This window comes from Xyrauchen texanus, chromosome 30, assembly GCF_025860055.1.
Source record: "Xyrauchen texanus isolate HMW12.3.18 chromosome 30, RBS_HiC_50CHRs, whole genome shotgun sequence".
NCBI lineage: Eukaryota > Metazoa > Chordata > Actinopteri > Cypriniformes > Catostomidae > Xyrauchen > Xyrauchen texanus.
Genome location: NC_068305.1, coordinates 38,475,548 through 38,502,238, shown reverse-complemented (window position 1 = coordinate 38,502,238; position 26,691 = coordinate 38,475,548). Strand labels below are relative to the sequence as shown.

General features: G+C 37.2%; 1 protein-coding gene across 3 annotated transcripts in view; it reads left to right on the top strand.

Annotated features, from left to right (window-relative positions):
• Window positions 1–6,646: 6,646 nt before the first annotated feature.
• Window positions 6,647–26,691, top strand: part of LOC127623685 (protein FAM184A-like) — a 160,035-nt gene continuing 139,990 nt past the window's right edge. For 2 of the 3 annotated variants that reach the window (XM_052098132.1, XM_052098131.1), the window contains exon 1: window positions 11,197–11,844. In XM_052098132.1, coding sequence (XP_051954092.1) covers window positions 11,665–11,844 — 180 coding nt within the window. In that variant the 5' untranslated portion in view covers window positions 11,197–11,664. Of the gene's footprint in view, window positions 6,750–11,196; window positions 11,845–26,691 lie in introns of those variants that run through there. The other variant, XM_052098133.1, reaches the window with a different exon arrangement.

Below are 26,691 nucleotides of genomic sequence, written 5' to 3'. Positions count from 1 at the left end.
TTTCTTATATCTTGCATTGTTAGCTTTAAAAGAAAAACTGTGAGATCTCATTAGGCAATATGAATGATTATTAAATTAATGATTAATTATTAAACACAGGATGAAGTGGATTATCTTTATATTGCAATTAAAGGCAATGCTAAAGCAGGCACCACTATTACTATTGCTCATATTTAGTCTTAGGGATTTGAACAAACCCTTAACCATCAATATTCAAATTTGACATGCAACGTCAGGCACGATTTGTGCTGTAAACATGAATTAAATCGTGTGCTTTGTTGGTGAGATGTGTGCTATTACATTTCTGACGTTATTTTTATCTGATGGATAATAAAATGAGCTAAATATTCTTATAGATTTTCAGGGACATGGGCCATATCTAGAGACCAGAATATTATAGAGACTGAGAAGTGTGCTCGCTTTAACAAATCTAGTTCAAATAAAGAGCGCTGACTTTCAAGAGAAACTGGAATACATGAGCTATAGTTTTACACTAGATGGCAGCAAATTACCACTAGATATGTGTCTGACACAATTTGACATTGGTTCGAAATATTTCAAAGTTCAGATCTGAAATTATATTGTGATTATGAAGCAATGCAGTAGGACTGTACTTTTCTTGATTGACGTGAGGAATCCAGAGTGTTTCTATTAATTGAAATAATTTATTTACTCATTTATAATTATTATTTAAAAGTGAGTTTTATCAAGTTTGTAAAACGAAATCTTAACTTTTTTTTCAGATATAATAGGCCTGCTTATTGTGTGAATATGCTAATACTATATTATTATCATATTCAGTGGTAGCACATTTATAAATTATTTCTCAGTGTGAGATGAGAGTAAATTTGCAAGTGTATTTTTTTTTCACACTGTGTTCTAATTCGTCTACTTTCCACAAACAATATGTAACAAAACAGACACTGCACAAAAGGATGAAATTAGTTTGATTAGATTCAGCTTTGTTGTCATTGTACAGCGAAAAATTACAGGGCAATGAAATACGGTTAGCTACGGAGCCCCGCTAGGCTCACGGGGAAGAGAAAACTAAATGACTGACTTTTGCGTTCCCTCGCTATAATTCAACCATGGTTTTACTACAGTAGCCATATTTTAATCGTGATATTTTTAGTAAAACCATAGTAAAAATACAGAAAAATGAAAACGATATGGTAATAACAACCACAATGTTGTGGTCATTATGGTTTTACTATACAAATACCATAGTTGAACTATGGTTTTACTAAAGTAACATTGTATTATAGATTGTAACCTTAGTTTTTGCGGAAATAAATTTCTATATTAATATTTTAGCAACCATGACTGTTGTAGGCGAACCATGTTTTGTTTTGTTTTTTGGCTGAAACCATGGTTTTACTGTAATACAGTATACTGTATTATTCATTTTCGTTTATTTAGTTATTATTCCTGCACTTTTCACCTATGTACTTTTATATTCTCTCTTTAAATATTTCAATTTACAGACTCAGGAGAGTATAAAGAAAACCTAGAGAAAAAAAAATAAGAGCAAAATGGCTGTATAACATTTATAAATTTAACTTCAGTCTAACAAAACATTATTTGAATCAACAAAATTTAGCGTTTGCTTTAACTGCCTACTTTCTACATGACACATAGGGCCTACATTATACAAACTCATACATATATATACATAATGTTCCTATCAACCCATTCTTTCATACTTTTTAAACACCTCAATTTTAAACATTCTCTTAAAGGGGGGACATATTGTGCTAAATGACTTAATTGCCCCCTGCCCCTCCCCCAACAACAAGGACTTTGTTTTAGTTTACAAACTGGTAATTACAAGGGTATGATGCTATAAATATGGTTTATGAGGACATTTCTAGTGTCCCCATAATTCAAATTGCATACAAAACATACTAAATTATATTTTCTTTGAAAATGTAAAAATGCAGAAAAGTTTTTTTGAGGGTTAGGGTTAGTAAACAGGCTATATAGTGCGTACAGTATAAAAATCATTATGTCTATGGAGAGTCCTCATAATGATAGCTGCACCAGCAGTGTGTGTGTGTGTGTGTGTGTGTGTGTGTGTGTGTGTGTGTGTGTGTGTGTGTGTGTGTGTGTGTGTGTGTGTGTGTGTGTGTGCAGGAAAATGTGCAAAATGGCAGAGTGTACAGTTGACAGCTGAGGGGCGCCAAAGTACCAAGTTCAACAATCTTAAAAGCATGATCCAGTCATGGAAACAACACTGTCTATTGCTGAGATTATTATTCAGTATTGCAGAACTCCAATGTGAAAACATACAGACAGCTGCTGCTGCAATAATGTGGATTGCCTGGGAATTATAATGGATTTACAGTCATGATTTGGAGTTGTCGTAGAGCCGTCATTTACGTGTCATCTGGTCAATCAGATGACTTGCATGTAAAATGGAATAATTTTGAGTGTAACACGTGGTGACAAAGGACAGATGTGGTGCTGTATAAATGTAGGCCTACTAATGGAGGGGGCAAACCCATGTAATATACCTACTCAGGCTTTAATCCAAAACTCATCTTTGAAATTAAGCAATCTCGTGCTTGATTTGCAATCTACTGTACATTCCAATTGTAAAACAGCTGCATGGAAATGCTATAATAGAGAATTAGGTGCAATAGAATAATGGCTGTATTTGTATGCAGAATGTTTGTAAGGTATTTGCCCTTCTTTCCCCCTTAAAGGGTAACTGGTGTAAAAACATTTGAATGGATTTGTCTGATAATATTTCATATCGCATAGAAATGTATTCCTGGCTTTGTACTCATGAATACTCTTTGTGTTTTTGTGTAACTTGAAACTTGTGAAAGCTTTCAGAGGTCTCCCAGAATGCAAGAACCATTGGGCCAAATGTGGAATTTAGTTTAAAAATAAAATAAAATTGATTGTAACTATGCTCACATCATGAGACAATTCTAACCACTTCCAAAGTTATAACCAACATCAAAACACTTCTGTAAAGTTTACTTAAAATAAAAAAGATCGTGATTTAAATTTGTGGTTTATTTTTTTATTTGTGGATTATTGTGCAATAAATTAAAATATTGGTTTTAATTTTGGTTCAGTTCTGGATTGACGGTCTTAGACTCGGAGGCAACTGAGATTCATCCTCCTCCACCTGGATTGAGGCGAGTCACTACGCCACCAAGAGGACTTAGAGCGCATTGGGAATTGGGCATTCCAGTTTGGGAGAAAAAGGGGAGAGCATATATATTTTTTTAAATAATACACCTAAACACCGACCCCAAACCTAACCATCGGTGGACTAAAAGTGTAATTTTACAGCAAAAATGCAATCTCTGAATCGCGGATGTTTATTTGTCTATGATTACTTCCTGGTTCCCATGGAACTAGAGCCGGGTCTCGAATGTTAAATGCACTCAGTAGTGCTAGAGGGAAAGGTGACCACAGATGAAATTATGAAAACATGTCTGATGGGGAATGGCGCTAGTCAGTAATATGGCAGAATTGGTAATGGGGTTTCATCCTGTGAGATCATGTTATTGTTTTTAACGCATAATTAAAAAACTTTTTTGCAACACAGAACAGAAGATCTTTGTATAGTCACTTGCTCACTTCATTTTGGGAACATCCTTCATTACCATCTTGTGCTCTCCTGTACAAATCAATTACAAAGGTGGCATTTTATTTGCTAGCCTTATGGCAGTATATTGCATTTTACAAAGATCTCACATAGCACTTTATCATATCTACATATATGCAGAAGTATTGGCTCTCAAGTTCTGCTTTGGAAATGTTATGTTTTATTTATTATTAATTAAACCTCCTTCCTCTTGCGCTATGGCTGGTGATTACTTATTCACTCTTCTACTGGAAAATGTTTACAAATTTCCTACAGCAGTCCAGGACAAGCACGTGTCCAAAGCAACACATCAAGGCAGCCGAATACTTTTGCGTACAGTGTTGTCGACAAGTGCATCACCTCAGGGCCAATGTGACTGATTTTCCTAGACCTTTTTAGGGCAAGCTCAGATAGTCATATCCTTAAAGGGATGGTTCACCCAAAATGAAAATTCTGTCATCATTTACTCACCCTCAAGGCCAAATGACTTTATTTACTTTATTTAATTTTATTGGATAATCTTTTCCATGCAAATAGTCCCCAACACGGAGACTAACGCTAGCAAACTTAATGCACCATAAAAGCTTCATAAAAGCCATCCACATGACTTGTGTGTTAAAATCTAATCATTTGAAGTCATTTGATAGGGATTGTGTGAGGAACATTTTGAAATTTAAGTCATTATACACTGATAATCTTTCTATTTAGTGAGCTGATAACTAGCTGTTAATTACAACCGAACATATTGTGAACAAATCGTTCAGACTCGTTGTGTAAAATAGATCATCTGATTCATTGAACAGATCTGACTCAAAAGAACAAATCGCTAATCACATGAACTTTCTTGGAATGTAGAGGTAGGGTGGATGTCAAGATCGTTTCTGAATAATGACTTAAACTTAATCTGTTCCTCATACAAACATTTTCTTTTTGGTGATTTTGCATCCTCCCATGCAGAACTACAATCGGCCAAAATAGGTTTCCTCAGAAAGGTGGCTTCTCCCTTAGAGATAGGGTGAGGATCTCAGTCATCCATGAGGAGCTCAGAGTAGAGCCGCTGCTCCTTTGCGTCGAAAGGAGCTAGTTGAGGTGGTTTGGGTACGGGAGCTGGGAGGAGGCCTCGGGGAAGACCCAGGACTAGGTGGAGAGATTACATCTCCACAGTGACCTGGGAATGCCTCGGGGTTAATGGTTATGGTAATGGTTAATGGTTAATGTGGCTCAGGATAGGGAAGTTTGGAGCTGCCGCCCCATGACCCAACTTCAGATAAGCGGTTGAAGATGGATGGATGGATGGATGGATTTACAGTGACACTTACAGGGACAATCCCCCCGGAGCAACATGGAGTGCCTAAGTGCCATGCTCAAGGACACAATGGTGGTGGCTGTGGGGATCGAACCAACAACCTTCTGCTTAGCAGTGCAGTGCTTTAGCCCACTATGCCACCACCACTTCTAAATCAATTAAATATTTGTGATATTTATGTTGCTTCCAATATAGTATATTTGCTCTGTAACATTTCATCAGAATACATGGCTAGATTTGTATGGGTGTCATGAAGAAAGATTCTCTTGCCCTTATAATAGTGTAGTTACCAGCAAGGGCTAATTGGACCATGCTAACCCGCCAAACATTCACCCATTGAATAAGACAAGGATGGGCCTTTGCAATATCTCCCTTTTATTTTTCTACAAGTGGTTCTTCTCCCCTTCCTTATAGTTTCTTTGTTCCAATTATGTTGATATCAAAGTGATGTCAATAGTCATTTCAGTATTCCATTCACAATTGTCAAAAATAAACAAATAAACAGCACAAATCCCCCTTACAGCTGAAAATAAATTGGTGAGTCACATTCTTTTATAATAAAGTTAGCATCTTATTTTGTTGCTCTTAGATGCTGACTCAATGTTCTGTATCTCTGGAGACATGTTGGCGTTCCATTTGGATGCATAGCAAAGCTCCAACATTTGCCTTCAAGCAGAAGAGAGACACTCACCCTATCACCCTGCTGCTTGATGCTGTGCTAAGAGAGATCACGTGGACAGAACAGTGAGCACGAATACAACATGAATATATGACTTAATCCAGCAACATGTGTGTGTGCAGGTATTTGAACTGATTCAAGTGTTTTCCTCCAATTGCTTTCAATTGGACCGTTTCCATAATTTGTAAATTTTCCATAAAACTTAAAAAAATCACATGTTTATAACCTGTATAACCACACAGGTAATGTTTAATCAACAGTTCTTTATCTGTAAAAATATTAACAAGTATTACTGGAACACATCCAATGTCTAGTTATTTCTAGAATTGCAAGATTGAAGTAAAATTGGACTTCATATTGTATTTCTTTTCAACATGATTGAGGTATGTGAAACAGCATTAAGATTTCATTTTCTTGTGTATTGAAAAAAAGAAAATTAAATCTGCATCCCGCTGAGAATCAACAGCCCATCATGCGTGCTTCCTATAAATCAGTATTATAAAATATGCTGCTTAAGCCTCTCATGAGACTAACCCATCTCTTCCCCTGCTGCATCTCTTTTGTAAATCCTAAAGCCCAACAAAGCATATCATGTGATACTAAAAGTATTCAAATACCACTTTGACAATAAACAGTGATACTTCCTTTGCAAATATACCTCTACATATTTAGCCATGCAGAAATATAATCCAAATTTTCAAAACAAACACAAGAGAATCATTGCAAGTCATCTGGAGGTATTTGTTAAAGAAAATACATCATTTAGTCATCCTTATGTTGGTCCAAACCAGTACGATTGTCTTTTTGAACAACGTTTAAAACAATAATACTTCCAATACTACTATATTTCCTAATTCCAGCCTAGATAAACAATGCGATTTCTATTAACAATACATGTGCATTTTCAAAAGCAGAAATCCACTCCACAGACCACCCGTGTGAGAATTCAGTGCTGCATTTAGTGGTAAGGGCAACCTGCCCCAACAGGATTCCAGGAATCTTGCTTGTCTGGCACTTGTATGTATAATTTTCTTTACCTGAGGCTTTGTAGATGACAGGGATATAGCCACTCTGTATGATTACAGGAGTGTTGAGTGTCGTATGAGACTCATCATGGTCAGCATGAGAACGTGAGTCGTACAGCAGCAGGTGATAATGAGGTAAGGTTACCTTCTTCCAAAAGTTTCAGAGGTAGAGTCTTATGAACTGTACATATCCTTCATGAATCTTTTTGTGATTGTATTTAGGTTAAGTTGTTTAGGTTAAGTGTGCAATTTCTGTGCCACTAGCATCAATACAAAAATAGTAGTTTTGAAAACAATTTTTAAAATCATTCCCCCTTTTTATCACTAGTTGGACAAACAGGTAGTCCCATCCAAATCTCTTGGCATTGGTTGAGCCAAAGTTGCAGTGTCGGGCTGGCTAATACTCAAACAGAAGACATTTTTGATAGTGTTGTAAGTGCGTCGGCGAGTTCACGTGAGAATTCGAAAGCGTCGCTTCTTTACAACACTAGAACGAATATCACGCGAAAGTTTGGCCATTTCAAACAGCATCAGAGCCCTGGACAGAAGTGCAGATTTAAAGTTATAAATATTTAAATGATCTACTTGTTTCTTACATAAACTGATCGATTAGCTTCAGAAGAAATTCATTTATCGACTGGAGTAGTGTGGATTCATTTTATGCTGCCTAAATGTGACTTGACCATCAAAGTGCTGGCACCCATTTACTTGCATTATAAGGACCTGACAGAGCTCGATCTTCATCTAAAAATCTTTATTTGTGTTCTGCTGAAGAAAGACAGTCATACACATAGCATCAGGTTAAATGAATAATAAGAGAATTTAAATTTTTAGGTGAACTAAGTCACACAGTTATAAAAGCACAGTAGCAAAAACCATTACCTTGATTTCTTTTTTTTTACATGAACACTAGATTATCATGTAAATACCATAGTATTTAATAGATCAAAATACCATGGTAGGACCATCACTGTATGATACAGTATACTATCACTATATCTTCCTTAGCCCCTTATGTTACAAATCCTAGAGAATCCCCTAGTGCAAGAAGCCTTGGACTAACATTATAAGTGGAGATCCAGGTGGGTAAAATGCAATGAGATGATAATGTTGCCCCATTAAGGGTTCAAAAGGAAAGAAAGTGAATTCAGTGTCTCTTCCAGAAATTTCTGGAACAGTTTCAAGCAACTGGAAATTTGTGAGAGGTTATGCTGACATATCACTTTCTGCTTGCATTTCAACCTCTCATGGGCAGACTTCAGAAAGTCATTGCCTAGCAACTCTACACAATCTAATGCAATTTACCAAGGGCAGTTCTTTAAAAACCTATTATTCTTATCAAATTGAAATGATGTTGGATAAAAATGTCTTTATGTATGACTGGAACAGTAGCTGATCAGATTGTTAAAAATAGAATTAATTGGCTAATGTGATTCCAAGCAGCATGTATTAGTTATAACATGTTATTATGAAATGGTTGTTCCTTAATATCTGAACTCAAATGTCAAGGTTACATAAAATAATGAATATATATATATTCATTATTTTATGCCATAAGAGAATTATACAGCCACATTTTGTACTCTGTTATTATTTTTAAATTTATAATGATGTATTAATTATGACTATTTTGCATAAATGTTTACTTTGTTCTTCAAGTTTCCCACAAAGAGAGTGTTTGCTAATGTGAATGTATAAACTGATTTAAAGGCAAATATTCACAGTGCTACAACTCCACTCGCTCTCAAATAACGCAGATTTGTTGTTGTTATTATTATGTTTAATGAACTAAAATTCTTTGTCAGTGTACTAGATCTAAGGTGCAGTTTCTTATTTATTTTGGATTTCTCATTTAGTTTTAGATTATGCACTTCTCTAAGTGTGATTGAGGCTCCCGACTCCTGGAACAAAAGTCTGGCGAGGCAGCATCATTGCCACTGATGTGCAATCAGTCATATTCAATTGAGCCCTAAAGGAAGAAAGACTTATTATTAAAGCAACCTTTATATTTTTGCCAAACATTTGAATGTGTAACAAAAAGATCACTACGTAAATTAAACCAAATTGGAACTTTTTTAAACTTAATTTCTTCAGAGATTATTGTCATTTTACACATAATGGGTATTTTAGGCTTCTACAACCAAATGCAAGCGCTCTCTCTCTCTAACAATGTTCTCTTGCCTCTGTGGTGGGTTAAGTTAGCGGTCTAAATATGTGTGGCTTCCTGTGAGACATTCTTACTCCTTTAGGTCCATAATCTACACCAGAACACAACCAAATTCAATGGTATTGTATTTTCAGAAGCATTCTCCCCGATCCAAGGATGGAGAATAAAAGTAGCACACCATTTATCACTATGTCTTTTGTGACAATACCTGAGTCTCCCAGGTGATTCATTCCCTGTCCCGTATTTTTTCAATCATCTGAGCCACAACCAGAGGTGAAAGTAGCAGAGAATGTTGAAGTGGGTTGTGTGGCCTTCATATTCCTCTGTCTGTGCAATATATTGTTGTACAACTTTGAAATCAAATCAGTTTGTAATGTTGAGAAATGTATAATGTTTTGGGAATAACTATATTTTCACTCTTGTAGTACATGTAATATTGTTACATATGTATGTTACTGTGTGTGTGTGTGTGGGGGGCATGTTTATGTGGTTTACGAGGACAATTTTTTGGGTTAAAAAATGTTAATTACAAAGGTATTATGCTACATGCAGTTTATGAGGACATTTCTAGTGTCCCAATAATTTAAATAGCTTAAAAAACATTAAATGATGTTTTATTGAAAATGTAAAAATGCAGAAAGTTTTCTGTGAGGGTTAGGTTTAGGGGTTGTGATAGGTTTAGGGGATATAATCTATAGTTTGTACAGTATAAAAATCATTATGTCTATGGAAAGTCCTCATAATGGTAGGTAGACCAACATATGTGTGTGTGTGTGTGTGTTTGTGTGCGTGTGTGTGTGCGTCTGCTCCAGAATATTTTTCTTCTATATCAAATTATTTTGCACTACTGCAGCAAAAGTTTCCCATAAACAGTACCAAAGGCTCGAATATTTTATTCCTTTTCCAAGGGTGATCATCTTTTTTAAATGGTTTATGAATTTCAAACACCCCGAAGGCTGCATGCAGACCTTTTTATTAACCAGCATAATATAGTAAGAGTGATTCTTTAAATAGGTGAAGTCCACATTGGATTGTAAAGGACTACATAGCAAGGTTTTAACTTGTAAGCATAGCACATGTGCTAAACTGTGAATCACACCACTAATATAGTGATCACAGTAGAAAAGAGCTCTTTTCAGACAACCATTGCTTGCATTTCAATGTTGCAATGAAAGTATGAGGGAGACCAGGGCTACTTATCACACTGGAAAATTGAATCTATACAGATTTGAGTCAAAAGTCCAAATACACGTTAATTTCATCATCTACTGTAGGTCAAACATGTCTTACATTATAATATGTGGTAACACTTTACAATAAGGTTCCATTTGTTCACATTAGTTAATACATTAAAATCAAATCACTTTATTGTTTCTCAAATAAATACACAAGTGCAACAGTTGGTGAAAGTCTTGGGTGCAGTTCCAAGCAACATAGCAGTCATGACAGTGATGAGACATACTAATCTACAATAAACATCAGATTTACACAACACAACTTACATATCTATTATACACATAATAACTCACAGCACAATATACAAATAATAATATACAATGTACAGTATATAATACACACAATATAGAACACACAGTATACAATAAAAACATATATAAATGTGCAGTATGGTTGTAAGCTTGTCATTAGTTATCATGAACAAACAAACAGTAATATATATATATATATATATATATATATATATATATATATATATATATATATATATATATATATATATATATTTTTTTTTTTTTTTTAATGCATTAATCTTTGTTAGTATAAGTTAATTAAAATATAATTTTTCATTTTTGGTTTGTTAGCTCATAGTGCATTAACTAATGTTAACAAAAACTTAACATTTTTAAAAATGCATTATATTTAAATTAACTTAAACCAAGATTAATAAATGCTGTAAAAGAATATATAGAATATATATATATACTGGATACTGTTCAAAAGCTTTTTGTCTACTTTAAGGTATATGCACCTACAGAAATAGATTTTCAAAAATAAATCCACCATGAGAAATATTCAGATGAGTAAAGCTGTGACAACAGACAGACAGACAGACAGATAGACTGGTTGATTGATTGATTGATTGATTGATTGTAATTTACCTTCGAAGAGTGCTAAACAAATAGTGCGCAAAACAGTGTAGTAAAGTATATTTCCAGATAGGAAGGAAATCGGTCTTTTAACGGTCTTTTCAAACTGTATCACATCTAGGAGAAAACAGAAAATTGAAGAGAGGAGATAACAGAGAAACCGTGACCAACGGAACTGACGTCAGTGGCATAATGTAAACTGTTGAGATGATCCATGGTAACAGACTCTTGAGCAGCAGCAGTGCAGCAACGCCGCTCAGACACAAGCGCACACACACACACGATCCGACAGAAATGCCTCAAACCCGGATCTCATCAGGACCGGCTCTCGCTTTCTACAGAGGAGCGGCGCTCGGACGCTTGTCAAACGCGCCGTTTGCCTTTTAAACACCACGCACACAGCGGCGTTTCTAACGGAGCTGCTCGCGATGAATGTCAGGGATCTAAAACATTTGATGTATTCCTCCTATAGATCTTCTGTTCATTTTTGAAAAACGACAAGAAAAGCAACAAAATGTGCGGTTAAACCGTGAGAGCTGTGTCTTTCTTCTCAGATCGTTGTTTTAATCTTATTCCTAATAGACCACAATTCGATGTCCTTATTTTAAACGGGATGAAATAATGACTCTTGTGGAATAACGCCTTCACTGTCAATCTATTTTTGCTTTATTGGGATCAAAGAGGGAAAGACAATCCCTGAATTTGCCATCTGCATTTACTACTTGCCATTATTTTTTATATATATATATTACAGTCATAGTAAAATAATATCGTGAAGATGGCGACGGGAGCGGGCTGGCAGCATTACTACAACCCCGCTGGCAACGCGTCGACGGGAACGGGGAAATATAACAGCACCTCCACATCAACATCCACCACCTTCCCGTCGGGTTTGACACTTGAATACACGCAGGACCTACACCTCAAGATGAGCAAGAAGATAGCACAGCTAACCAAGGTAATTTGGTGCGCGTTTTGGGGATGCGTAATGCCATGTGTGTGCTGGCAGGTTGAGTGATGCGCGTACTGGAGGTGCGCACGGAGATACCCCAGTGGAAATTAAAACAGACTGGCCTTCAATCCGGATTAAGACGTGCTTAAACTCGGCTTGTGCATGCAATGCCAGCATTGCATAGCCATTTCTAATTTAGTCGTTATACATTAGTCTTATGAATTTATTCTGGAGCCACTTGTACTGCACGTGTTCACCCTCTCCTCTTGCTCCAAGTTGGTCTCAATTAAAGGGATAGTTCACCTCAAAATGTTAATTCACTCATTATAGACTCACGCTCATAATATCCCAGGTATGTATGACTTTCAATCTTCACCAGAACACATTTGAAGAAAAGCTCAGTAGGTCCTTAAAATGCTAGTGAGTGGAGATTTAATTTACATTTACATTTATTCATTTGGCTGACGCTTTTATCCAAAGCGACATACAAAAGAGGAAAACATAAGCAAATCATTTTAAGGAGACATTTGTAAGAAAAGTGCCATACTACAAAGTTTCACTAGCATCAGAAAAGCATTCAAAACAGATCTGAGGAACAGAAGTGCAACAAGCACTTTTTTTAGTGACTGGTTAAGTGCTCTTGGAAAATATGTGTTTTTAGCCGTTTTTTGAAGACAGAGTGAGTCAGCTTCACGGATGGAGTTGGGAAGGTCATTCCACCAACGTGATGTTGGATATGTTGAAACTGAGAGTCCGGGAAAGTGTTTTGGTGCCTCTTTGTGTTGGTACAACAAGTCGACGTTCCTTAGCCGACCACAGGCTTCTGGCGGGAATGTAGCTCTGCATAAATGATTTTAGGTATGCTGGAGCAGACCCAGTGAATGTTTTGTATGCCAGCATCAGACCCTTGAATTTAATACGTGCATCAACCAGTAGCCAGTGGAGAGAGACAAGGAGTGGTGTAACATGCGCTCTCTTTGGCCCCATTAAAGACCAGACGTGCTGCTGCATTCTGGATCATTTGCAGAGGTCTAGTTGCACATGCAGGAAGGCCTGCAATGAGAGAGTTACAGTAGTCTAGTCTAGTTATGACAAGGGACTGAACAAGCATTTGTGATATTGTAGAGTGTAAATCTACATGATCTTGCAGTCTTTGAGATGTGGTCTGTGAAATCTAGCTTGTTATCGATGGTTACCCCTAGATTTCTGACCGTTTTGGAAGGCGATATTGTAGTTGAACCCAGCTGCACGGTGATGTTGTGTTCAACAGCAGGGTTGGCTGGAAAGACAAAGAGTTTGGTCTTGGCTGGGTTAAGTTGCAGGTGGTTTTCCTTCATCCAGGCCGAGATGTCTGCCAGACTGGCAGCGATTCGAGCAGTCACTGTGGTGTCGTTGGGCTGAAAAGACAAGTAGTGCCGTCAGCATTGCAGTGGGTAAGAGAAACCAGGTGACTGAATGATGTTGTGTATATGGAGAAGAGAAGTGGCCCAAGCACTATTCCCTGAGGTACCCAGTAAGTAACTGATGTGGCTTGGATACCTCACCTCTCCAGGCTACCTTGAAGGACCTATCTGAGAGATAGGAGGTCAACCAGTCCAGCAAGTATTGTTACATAGTGAAGCCTGTGGTGAAAATGTCCAGTTATTATGAATCAGCAAACCTGTTCCTCCACCCCTACCAGTATGTCGAGGGGTGTAAGAGAAGGAGATGTTGTTGGAGAGGGCAGCAGGTGTTGCAGTATCCTCTGGACGTATTCATGTCTCCGTCAGTGCCAGGATGCCTAGGGTGGACTGTGTGGCAAAGGCTGAAATTAATGCAGCTTTGTTCACAGCAGACTGGCAGTTCCAGAATCCCACTGAGAACAAGAGCGGAGCAGGTGCTGAAGTGCAAAGTGGCCGTAGGTTGAGTTGGTTGCGTTTGGTCTTGCATCTGTATCTTGTGAACGGTCTAGAACAGATAACAGGGATGTGCTTGAAGGCATGTGTTATTCGTGAACTAGCCATGTTAGTATGTAGGAGTAAAATAATAAAAGAGATAAAACCAAAAATAATTAAGTGCTATGGTGAGTGGCACCTTGTCGGTGTCCTTGCTCGGTGGACTCGCACAGGTAGACTCGCTGGTCCTTACCCAAGTAGGTCTTCACACGAGGAGGGCTTTACACGAGGGCTACCACTGCCGCTTCCGCATCAGCATTCAGTCCAATAAATACACACTTTTAACAAGCCATTCAGTGGAAAAAGCAGCCACGCCTTAATGCTACTTAGCACAACAAAGCTAGTCACGTGGTCAACCGAAACGGAAACTAAGGGTCGCGTGAGGTGCCAAGCGCGGGAACAAACGCGACTTCCTTACACCGCAAATAAATTATGCTGCACTTTAGCAATAAATAATACTCTAAAACAAATGAAGCACTGTTTGCAGACACTAAAACGAAGATAGTTTTAAACACACTGGATAACCAATCCTAAATCTAGCAGCGACTACTTTGGGAAAAGTCAAAACAAATCTAGCAGCAACTACTATGGGACAAGTCAAAACATAGCAGCGAATACTATGGGACAAGTCAAAACAAATATAGCGCACACACACAAACACACGTTTAAGCGATGCACGTTCAAGACAGTAAACAAACAGCACCTGATCTAGCAATGAATACTCTAACAACGTTAAAAACAATTAATGAAATAAATGAGAGTCCTGTAGATAGATCGCTTCTCCTTCATTTGAATCTCCAAACATCACAGACAGTTAGCATAAACGTCATCGATACGACTCCAGTGGTTAAATTAATGTCTTCTAAAGTGATAAGAAAAATATCAACATTTAAGTCTTTTTTAACTGTAATCCAATATGAGGGTAAGGTTCACGAGAGGGCGGAGACCAAGCGGTATCTCATGTGACGTATTTGCGTTGCCATGATACCAAAGTAATCTCATGTTCTCCACTCGGTTGAGACATCCAGGATAAGCACACAAACGCACCATTGTGAGTAAAGAAACAGATATTAACAGATCTAAACAAAAACCAAACCAAGCAACTATACAGCATTCCTCCTTCTCACTTGTAAATAGTTTTGCTCTTCCAGGTGTGATGCACATGCGACATTTCACACTTGTTTTAAATGCCAGTGCAATTATGTCACATGCACGTATCACTCCTGACCGTAGGCATGTTTTAGAGTTTAGAAAAAGATTACTTAAATATTTATCTTTTTCGCACCAAAAGTGATCATGCCGCTTTAGAAGACATTAGTTTAACAGCTGGTGTCGTATGGATGAAGTTTGTGCTGACTGTCTGTGATTTGTGGAGCTTCAAAAGAGAAATCTCATTTCACATGCATTTTTAGGACCTACTGAGCTAAGATATTATTCTATTTTTCTTCAAATGTGTTCTGGTGAAGAAAGAAAGTCATATACACCTGGGATATCATGAGGGTGCGTAAATAATGAGAGAATTAAAATTTTTGGGTGAATTATCCCTTTAAGATAAGGAGGCCTGTAAATTTTCTTTATGCAAGTTCTCCTCCTGATCTCTTTACCATCATACCATGGTTTAAAGGCACACAGACCCGAAAGTGCTGTAAAATATGATAAACAGCCTTTAATAAGAGGGGTTTAGCCATACCACACCAACAAAAAGAAAAGAAGAAAGTTCTAATGCCATAGCTGTGGTTTAATCTGTGAAAATTAAAAACACCTGCTGTTTTGTATAATCTTCTAATGCCTGACTGGTATATGAATATCATAGTTCCTAAGTCTGCTGATGTTGTCATTTTCATGTATCAAAGCTACACAGTAAGTTACTAATATCTTTATTGTTGGTCAATATAATGATTGGATCTGTGCTTGCTTCCAAGATAAGTATATTAAGGTAATCAAATAACATCTTCATGCATCCCAGGTAGATTGACAGTTTTGTCATGTCCTACATTGTACACAATTAAGGCAATGTTCTGCAAACCCTTATGCTATTGGAAATCAGGCTTGTCGTGTTGGATGCCATGTCGACTATAAAACATTTGAAACCACCATATAGAATGATGACAATTAAAATGTAAAGTAAAACTGTCCTGTCAAACTACCTTATTCTTGCCAATTCATAGACATATGATGTGGTCTTGTGCATTCATAGGAGGGTGAATAAGTTGATACATCCCTAGGGAGCTTGGGCTGGCCCTTATAAATGAGATTGCAGTGCTTTGGCAGGTTATTGATGTATCTGTCAGACCATCATTAAACATGTGTGGTCATTGCTTTTAAAGTGCATGTGATGCATAGGTATTTGATGTGTTATCAAATAGTTGAGCAGAGGATTCTTCTTCTTTTAAATTTTTTTTTTTTACGTTACAATTCTTGTTTCTTTGTACCAGTAATTTGGCCCATCTTAAAGTATTATCTGATTGTTATCTGATTTTTTTTCTTCTTTCTGAAATAGATGTCACTCTAGTTTGTTCCGGTCATTGAATCTGAGGCCACATCCTAATCTGTTTTCATTATAAATCCAGGTAATGGATTTGTTAATGGAGCGCATTTACATTTACATTTATTCATTTGGCAGATGCTTTTATCCAAAGCGACTTACAAAAGAGGAAAACATAAGCAAATCATCTTAAGGAGGCAGTGGTACGAAAAGTGCCATATTACAAAGTTTCATTAGTATCAGAATAGTATTTGAAACAAAATGAGACAATAATTTATTAAAAAAAACAATTTGTGACTGGTTCATGGAAAAGATGTTTTGTGAAGACAGAAAATGAGTCAGCTTCACGGATGGAGTTGGGAATTTCATTCCACCAACGTGTATGATGAAGCCGAAAGTCCGGGAAAGCATTTTGCCTCTTTGTGTTGGTAAAACAAGGCGTCGTTCCTTAGCCGCAACCGATTTTCAAAATGCTCTGCTTTCGAAGGAGGAAAAAAACATCTTAGTGTAGATGAGAGGTGTAAATGTAGCTAAATCAATGTGTTTCAAACTAAAGCAAATATGTGTGGACGTGGTCTGATTGGCAACGATTTTAGACTTTGATTGGTTGGGGGGTGTCCTTTTTGCATATTGCTGCCCCCTTTGACATATTACAGCACCATTTTGTGGCCCGTTCTGCATAACGTGGCGGCTCATTTCAGCTTATCGCAGCCGGCCCACAGGCCCGCCCGGTTCTCAAGATGGCCAGTCCGCCCCTGATCGGCCCCAAAGTGCGTCAGCAAGAGATTGTATGCTAGATTACCAATCCAGCCCTGCCAAATAGTGGTGCTGGTTTTGATTTATGGTTCATTCTGATCTGGTTCACTGATTTGTTCAGTAACATTTTCTGCAGATTAAGTCTTGTTACACCAGTTGGTGGTGACAAATGAGCATATTTTAGATTATGAGTGAGTCACTGAATCATTGTTTCAACAGATTTTTTTTTTGAAAGTCACAAAAAAACTGCAAGTGAACGTTAACACTGATTTGTTTATGAACGTACCACCATGGCCACCTAACACGTGGAATTACCATGCGTTATGTATCTGAATAGTATTAGGATATTCTTTTACTGGATTGCATTTACACTTGCGGTCAAATCTAAACAGTGATCGAATAGAGATCAGGTCAAACTTACCTTTGGTAAATTGAAGCGCAGTGTAGTTCTAGCGGGAAGACTAGCAGCTGTTCATCATCACATCATTAGCTGGGTAATTCCTAGCCAATCGCATGTAAGCCATTGCTTGATAAGTCTGCTCTCAATCTATCACATTGCTGTTTCAGTGTGCTAACACAGGCAACCTCCACCACCCCACCACCACCAGTTGAGCCCCGTCCCACACGGGGGTAGGCTCCTCGCCCCTGCCACCTATCTCCGGCAGGACATGACGGTTCCGGGTACAACTCCCTCGGACCACCGGACAGGGCCTACGCCAAAGCGAGAGACATTACTTTCTGTTTTACATTTATCAAATAAATGGCATCTTAAACTTCACTCAAGCCTGCGTGTCTTCCCGATAGAACTGACAATTCTCGGACATTTAGTGAATTTTAAAAACACTGATGAATGCTTCCCATTTTTGACTGTTAAATAATATGGTATCACTCTATTTAAGAAACATCAACATATTAAAGGATGCTACTAGTAATTAGAAAACAGACTAGGAGAGAGTCCCGAGCAGGAATTTGATGAGCGAGTCGAGAGATTCCAAGTTCCATCTATAATGGGATAATTCATGGGATATTGTTCATTAAATCATGTGACAAGATTGCAAGACTGCAGTGTCTGTTATGTTCTTCACATTGCGATGGCAGGAAAAAATAGGAAAAGAAACTCTTTAACGACAGATGACTGAAGCACAAACTAATTATATAATTAATAAAAGATATATTACTAACCAGATAACAAAAAATCAGTTGCATTTACACATTCCCTGAATGTGTTTAGAATCCATCCCTGACCGCATTTGAATGTGGTTTCAACGATCCGATCACAATGAAATCTTTTACATCTGGCATTTGATGTGGTTATAATGTGGCTTCTTTTGGAGCTGTTTTCGCTGATTAAAAATTGAACTGTTAACTTCATGAACCATTGTGTGACATATAAAATTTGTTCTTAACAAAATAAGAATAATAAAAAACTTTAAGAGAAATCTCTAATTTTCAGAAGATATTTTTTTTATTTAAATGTATGCCTCTTAGAGTTAATTTCTAGGTTAGTGCATTGTAAGTCTATGTGACTAACTCTTCCTCATGTTGGCTCTCATGTTAAAGGGAATGTTCACACATGTATTTGAATTATCTTATCATTTACTCACCTTCATCCTATCCCAGATGTGAACAAAGATTTTTAGAAGAATATTTTAGCTCTGTTGTTCCATATAATACAAGTGAATGGTGGCCAGAATTTTGAAGCTCCAAAAATCACATAAAGGCAGCATGAAAGTAATCAATACGACTTCAGTGGTTTAATCCATGTCTTCAGAAGCAATATGATAAGTTTGGGTAAGAAACCGTTCAATTTTTAACTCCTTTTTTACCATAAATCTCCACTTTCACTTTCAAAATGTGAAAGCGGAAATTAATATATAATTTTACATAATTTCATAATGAAGTTGAAACTAGTTTGCCCTCTCTGCTCGTGGTTTCATTTGACGTTTCCCTTCTCAGAAGCTTTATTCTGGTCCAGATGGGCCCAGGCTAGCTCTCAAAGCCTCCTGATAAGCATCAATAATGTCCAAAAGCATTACACTGCAATTCAATTAACCCCCATGTATTGTTTGGGCAAAAACAATCAATGCTTCTTACACAAATGCTTCTTTAGTAGTAGCTTTTTATGTAGAGTGATCATCTTCCCGAAGCTGTTGCCACAATCTTGTTCAGTCTTTATTGTTTTTCTTAGCTGTCATTTAACCTGTTGTATCTATGCACTTTTGGAGATAGTAAATTACCCTCTGTCCATTATATTTTATTACCTTTGTCGAAAATATGGTTGGCATATTGTTTTCCTCTTCTTTTTTTGGTCTACTTGGAAGAAATGTTCCTCAAGAAATTGCAGAAAACAAACTGTACTACTTCCATAGCAATGGCATAACTTTTAAGCCAATACCATTTTCTAATGAAACTAGCCTTGAAAAATGTTGCCCTAAGTGAAGATGTTTAATCAATGTTAGAGAATTGTCCGTATTATTAGAGCATAATGCAGCCATTAACTGTCAATGTATCTGCTAAGGAATACATAAAAAAGCTATGATTTGCTAGTTGAGACAAAAGTAGCACGAAGCAGGCGTTATCCCTTGCAAATGGTTTGCATTCATAACTATTGAGCTGAGATGTTTATCAGAAAGGAAGAAGGAGCAATAGAAATGGCAGAAATGGCACTGCACGCTTACAGAACATGAAGCAGCCTTGTTGGAAAATTGTACATTTGTCACAATGTTAATTCTGTATGCCACCAAGGTAGTCAAACCAAGACTAGATGCTTCATGATTTTAGTACTTTTTCAATGTGTATTTTTCTCAGTTAGTCACATGAATCATACACCGTTATTGCCACCTCTCTTCATTGCAAAATAATAAAAAAACAAATATTGCATCATATAGCCTTATTCCAGTCTATATCCTATTGAAACCTTTTTAACATTATTATTTAATTTGACAAGTGAGTTTATTCATGAATTTACAATATAACACATTGATTGTCTTATTCTGCTTTGGGGGGAAAAAACTGTTTTTCTAGTAACTAGAGGAAGCAACATCAAGACCAAACCTTATTTCTGCAAATGTTCTGCAAAAAACTGAAATATCACATTGACATAAGTATTCAGACCCTTTGCCATGACACTTTAAATTTAGCTCACGTGCATCCCATTTCTCTGGATCATCTTTAAGATGATTTTACACTTTGATTGGAGTTCACCTGTGGATAAGGCAATTGACTGGACATGATTTGGAAAGGCACACACTTCTCTATATAAGGTCTCACAGCTGAAAATGCATTTCAGAGTAAAAACCAAGCCATGAGATCAAAGGAACTGCATCGCATCATACCCAAAAAGACTTGAGGCTGTACTCGCTGCCAAAGGTGCTTCAACTAAGTGCTGAGTTCAGGGTCAGAATACTTATGTCAATGTGACATTTCAGTTTTCTATTTGTAATAAATTTGCAAAGTTAACAAAAATCAGTTTTTTGCTTTGTCATTATGGGGTATGGAGTGTAGGTTGATGTTAAAAAATAATTTGAAGCATTTAAGCATAAGGCTGCAACAAAAAAATATGGGGAAAAATGAGGGTGTCTGAATACTTTATGAATACATTGTGTAAATACGTATATACAGTATATATAATGTATATGGACTGTATATGTACTTTATATTATATATACTGTATATTGTGACTGTTCCAAAAAAATAAAAAAAACAACTCTAGTTCTAATGAAATGACAGATACATAACTTAAAGTGATAGGTCACTCAAAAATGAAAATCTGTCATAATTTATTCACCCTCATATTGTTCAAAACCTGTAAGACTTTCACAAATGGAGATGATAGGCACGATACTAACTACAGTCACCGTTCACTTTCATGACAACTCAGACTCCTCACAAGGTGACAGCACAGAACAGAACATGCAGAACATTTATGCCATGTTCTTTTGAGTGAGATTGAACAATTGTCTCCCTCATGCTTCTGTTCACAGCAGGTGCTATAATCAGTGGAGATAATCCTCTAAAAGCATGAATCCTTGAACCCTGCATTTGCATCATTTAGCAACCTCATATTAAAATGCATGTGTTTTCAAGCCAGTAGATGGCTGTTTTCATGTGGTCATCAAAAAGGAGCTGTGATCCACTTCAAAGCACATGAAAATGAGTGTTTTAGCACCGTCTGGTTCTAAAGTGTGTTTCTTCTACTGCCTTTGAGTCTCATGGTAATTTGTACCCTTGCCAGCTTTATATTTTAATAAACATTCCCAGCACTTATAACCAGGGTGGAAGTGAATGGAAGAAAAGTATTTTTGCTTTGATGACAGTCCTTTGACTTTTTATCCACATGCAGATTAAATCATCTTCAGTCTGGTTGTTGATTTAAAGAATTGTTCACCCAAAAATGAAAATTGTGTTATCATTTACTCACTCTCATGCCATTCCAAAACCTTTCTTTTTTAATGGAAAATAAAAGGAAAAATTTTTAAGACTGTACTGGTCTCACTTTTCCATGCAATTACAATGAATGGGTACCAGAACCTTCTAGCTTCAACAAGGATGGGAAAGCAACATAAAAGTGTCATAAAAGAAGTACATACAACTAGTGCATTATGTTGCAAGTCATTCAAAAGCCTTATGTGAGAAACAGACCTAAATTGAGGTCAACATTCACTGATGATCTCTGCATTCAGTTAACTTGAGAAAAGCTTTGATTATTAAGTCGATTCCTTGAAAAGACCTGACTCAAATATAAATAAATACATTTGTTGTTCCTCACACAAAGCTATTGAATGACTTCAGAAGACTTGGAATAGAGCATTTGGACTAGTTTTATGATGAGTGCTTTTTGCATCCTTTTTTGAAGCTTGAAAGCTTCAGTCTCCATTCATTGCATAGTAACCAGTGCATTCTTCAAAATGTATCCTTAGATGTTCCACAGAAGAAAGAGAAATATGTTTGGAACAACATGGGGGTGATTCAATTGTGACATAATTTTCATTTTTTGAGTGAACTATGGCAAATGCATGCACATATACACAGACACCTGTTTATCACTACTCTCCTTCTAGTGAAATAGGCATAAATATAGCAAGACATGTGCCTAAAAGTGTCAGAGACAACCTAAAGTGTCCCTAATGTGCAACACTTAAAGAAAAGGCATCAGTGTGTGGGCAGGATGACAACAAAACATCTATATTCCTGCTAGTGCAAAAGACATTGTTTTTTGTTTTTCTTTACTGGAAAAGGCCTAAGGGATAAAGAAGCTGTGTATGCATTACTGTAGCATGTGTAGTGGTGACAGGAAAGGGGGGCTAAACTCCCTGAATCCCTGTAATGTTGGGGCCCTGCTGTTTTCTCTGCCCACTCTCTTCTGTCATCACCCTGCAGGGATAGTCTGGGATAAAAATTCACTAAAAGCAGTGGAGGAGCCCTGGAGATAAAAGAGGGAAACTGGAGATAAAAGAATATTCCAATTTTTTATGAGCAGCACGAATTTGTTTCGAGTTCTTTGTACAGTGTAAATAAAGAAATTGCAACAATGTAGAGTTTCGATGTGAGAGCCGGAGAGAGTTCTGTGAAGGCTTCCTCAACTCGGTCAGACCCCCAACTGGTGGGCAGGGCCCTGTGGGACTGCAGACATCACTTTTCATTCATCTGAGTTGTCTTGAAAGATTTTCTCTATTCCTCCTCTGCTTTTGCACCCAACCCCCTTTCCTTGTTTTTGTAGCAAGTGCTGGCATTGGTGGAACTTTCCCAATTAGGATGTGAGGGACACATGTGTCTTGGCCTTTCACATCACAAGGTAGAGGTAGACCGATATATCGGGTTTACCAATTCAACAGTGCCAATAGTTGCTTTTTGCAACTATCGTTATCAACATAAAACTATGGCAATTGTTGCAAATAGTTTTATGATCATTTCGTCCTCATTGTGCTTCAGGCTTTGGGATTTTGGTTGAACAATAAACTGCATCTGGGATATTATTCATTTAAGACTCTTTGTCTGTGCCCGTGAGAGTAAGGAAAGAACAAGAAATGTGTTATAAATTTTAAAAACGATCTGCCGACTTATCGGTTATCAGCCTTTCCAATCATTTTAGTTATCGGTAGCAGCAAAATCCATTATCGGTCGGCTTCTACACCTTAAAATCACAAACCTCTGCACTCCTTTTCTCTTTTTCAGTGGCTATATATGGGTCAATGACATGGCTTATTTATGTATGTATTTATTTATTGCCTGCATCTAATCATTTATTCATAAATACAGAAAAAATGCAATTTACACAAAACAATTGGAATACATCTCTATCATGATAAAACTGTTTTCAGTTTCTGTTATTTTGAGTTATTTTTATATTTTTTTCTGGGTCTTAAAGTAAACATTTTCAAAGTGATGTAACTGTCCAGGACAGTTTACATAGTCTAAATAATTAATATAAAATAAAAGTCTCATTTAAGCTGTACTACAAAACTTTGTGCTCTCTAGTGACATCTGTGGTTAAAACCTAAAATTGCCAGCAACTTGATTTAGCACTGCTCTTAATGGCAGATGAATTCTGTAAAGAATTTTGCAGCATGCTAAGGCTTCATGCATCACAAGCAGTTAGCGACGCAGTGTGTGTTATCACAATATAATTATGCCATAATGAAAATATACCCCAATAGAGCACGACAGTCTGTTTCGGGAAGTTTAAATCCCATTAATTATTTCCGTTGATTTTCAGCGATAACTTATAGGTTACATATTATTCAACTTCATTGTTGGATCGTGTTCAAAAATCATGTTTTAATGTGGAATTCCTGTTGAACAACTACATTACCCATGGTCTAGCAGAGAAAGCTTCACCAATCAGAGAATCGTGGCCAAAATAGCCCACAAAACATGCCCCGGAGCGACCACCCACTCCAATGATGTACTGCGAATGTCGCAACTGATTTGGTCTCATATTAATATATTGAAAAAAATATTGTGATATATTCCAATGGCTTTTTATTTACTTACATCATTTATAATGCTGTATGGGATTGTAGTTCATGCCCTTGTGAAAGACGGTAAGTACACAGTCTTATACCTTTTGTCTTTTTGTTCAATTTTCAAATACTTTTTTTGTCTCAAAACAAAGTTTGTAATGTTGTGATTAACCTCTGTGCTGGTTGATTTAGTGCATGGCTTACAACTCTTTTAAAGAGGATTTTATGAAAAGCCAATGCAAAAAAATGAATGGGAAAAATACTTGCCAAACCCAAACTGCTGAAAAAGTGGGCAGGCACTGTTGCGCTCTATAGTGATGTACTGTCTAATAACCACATACTCAAAACCATGTACATTTTTAGTGTGCAGTGCAATTATACAAATCAGGATTCAGCCTGAGTTTTCTTGCAGAGTCTATATATATCCTGCATCCATTATTGGATGCAAGGTTGAGACGTTTTTGCCCGGGGCAGGTTTTTAGACCACCTCTGCACTGCTACTCTAAAGCACACTCTCACACATACTGTGGGTGAGCCAAGGTTTGTGCAGGCCTGATCTAGACCATTGCTTGCTTACTTCCCTTCCTGTGGCTAACTACACAAAGCTCATTCCTGTATGAAAAGAAGCAAAAATGTTCTCCTTCTTGATGTTTCATTTGCCCTCTATGACTCCTTTCCATTCACTCGAATCAGCTTCTAGCAGGCAATCAACTCTCCAGTGCTATCATGTTCGTGAATCAGCTAAGCCTTCAAGGTAAATGCACAATCAATGATAAGAAGCTCATTCAGCTTTCTCCAGTGAAGCCCCCCTCAGACATTTTAACTGATAGTCTCTGAGCTCTGATGAATTGAGCCTAGAATAAGAACTTCAGTATTTTTAGCCTTTAGATTTTTTGTTAAAATCTGTTTAACAGCATTGTGTTGCTAGCTTGGTAAACTGTTTATTGCCACTGCCTGCTGTTATGTGCATTTAATGTGTGTACTTGCCAATTGTGTACATATACCGCCATTGGTTTGACCTCTTGTCTTTAACCAATTTTGTTTGCTAATGTTCCACGCTCGAAATTGGTGGGAAACTCTTCAGAAGCAATGTTACCAGAGTTACAATGTGGTAATGAATGCTAATGAGGCGATTAGTCTCTGATATTTGATTGGAAGAAGCTTCCAGCAGTTTCACACCACAGGAGACCTCATTAATTTGAGGTGACAGCTGATTAGTTCACTTGTTGTATTATGTTTAAAAAAAAACAGATGTGTTGATTTAATCTCAAGCTAATCCCTTCAATTTTATCATAAAGCATAGCATTTTGCCAGGGAGATTTCAGCATGTAATGAATGAGGACATTGCCAAAATCATTATTGTGCCATTAATATCTTGGATCTTTGGAAAATTGCATCTATTACTTATGACCATTCACATTATCTGATGTCATTTTACGGGCAGAAGTCTATAGCGTAATGGTCTGCAGTAGACATTTTTATCCTTTTTTCAAGGCTTTTTGCTTTCCTCTGGTGTTTTGAAGCAGAGCGTAATGAGGGTGACCAGAGAGGGGCAGCAGATAAATGTTCCTGTGCTCTGGTGGACTCTGCTCAAATGAAGATCCATTGCTTCAACAAGTGAATATAAGGCCCCAGTGTTGCAAAGCCCCAGTGCTGCTCGAATCCATCTCTACGCTCCCTCAGGGTGTTGAGCCATGCTATTATAAACTCTTTATTTCTCTGATTAATTGTCACCTCTCTTCTCAACACTATCTAGCTAGCCACTATAGAGAAACCTCACCCCATGTCTGGAGTGCCAGGGATCCCAATTGCATTTGACACCCAAATCAACTGTTGGTGCACAGGTATTTCTTGCTGGTTAGGGTCTAGACAAGACATTGTATCCACTGACTTGTAGAGGAAAGCTATGTATTTTAGTTTTTTATGACCTTTGTGTGGTGTTTGCTTGGACATCGAAAGATTGTTGGCTTAAACCCTTCAAAAAGCAATTTAAGAGTCATCACTATTGTGCCCTTTTGCAAGGGACTGAACTTCGGGTTACCCCAGGGGAACTATGTGTATAGTAAGTGCACTTTAAGTCACTTTGGATGAAAGCATCAGCTGAATGACAAATTAGTAGTAATTAGATCTTACAAATAGCAAAGAATTGGATATTCTTAAGCGGCTTTCAAATTACACCCTTGTTTTTCACCACACCCAATAAGATGTGGTTAAGAATTAAGTACTATACTTAATTCCAAGTGCTAATAACAACAAGCTGGAAGTGTATGCTGAAAATTATGTCCATTTTGTGAAAGTGTGTGGGAACTGCTGCATAACTATTTAATGCTCAGGTTAGAACTGGATCACAAAAAGGCAGCGCATGGCATGTAAAAAAAATATATATATATATATAGACAGCCCCTCAACAATTGTCCCATGGTGTTACTGTGCCTGTGGTCATCTAGCTCATTTGACCCATTCAAAAGAGTCAAGAGTCAAAGAGCTGATCTAATCAAATTCATACTTGCATGGTGGCTTTAGGATAATGCTCAGAACAGTGCCAATTTTGAGAGATCTTGATGAGGTATAAACCCACATAAAGGCTTTCAAAGTGAAAATTATGAAGGAGTAGACTTCAAGTTGAAGTAAACTTCAATACCCTATTTACAGGGACAGTTGCAACTGGAACAACCTTGGATTTAATTGTATGATGTGATTTAGCCAGTCTGGACAG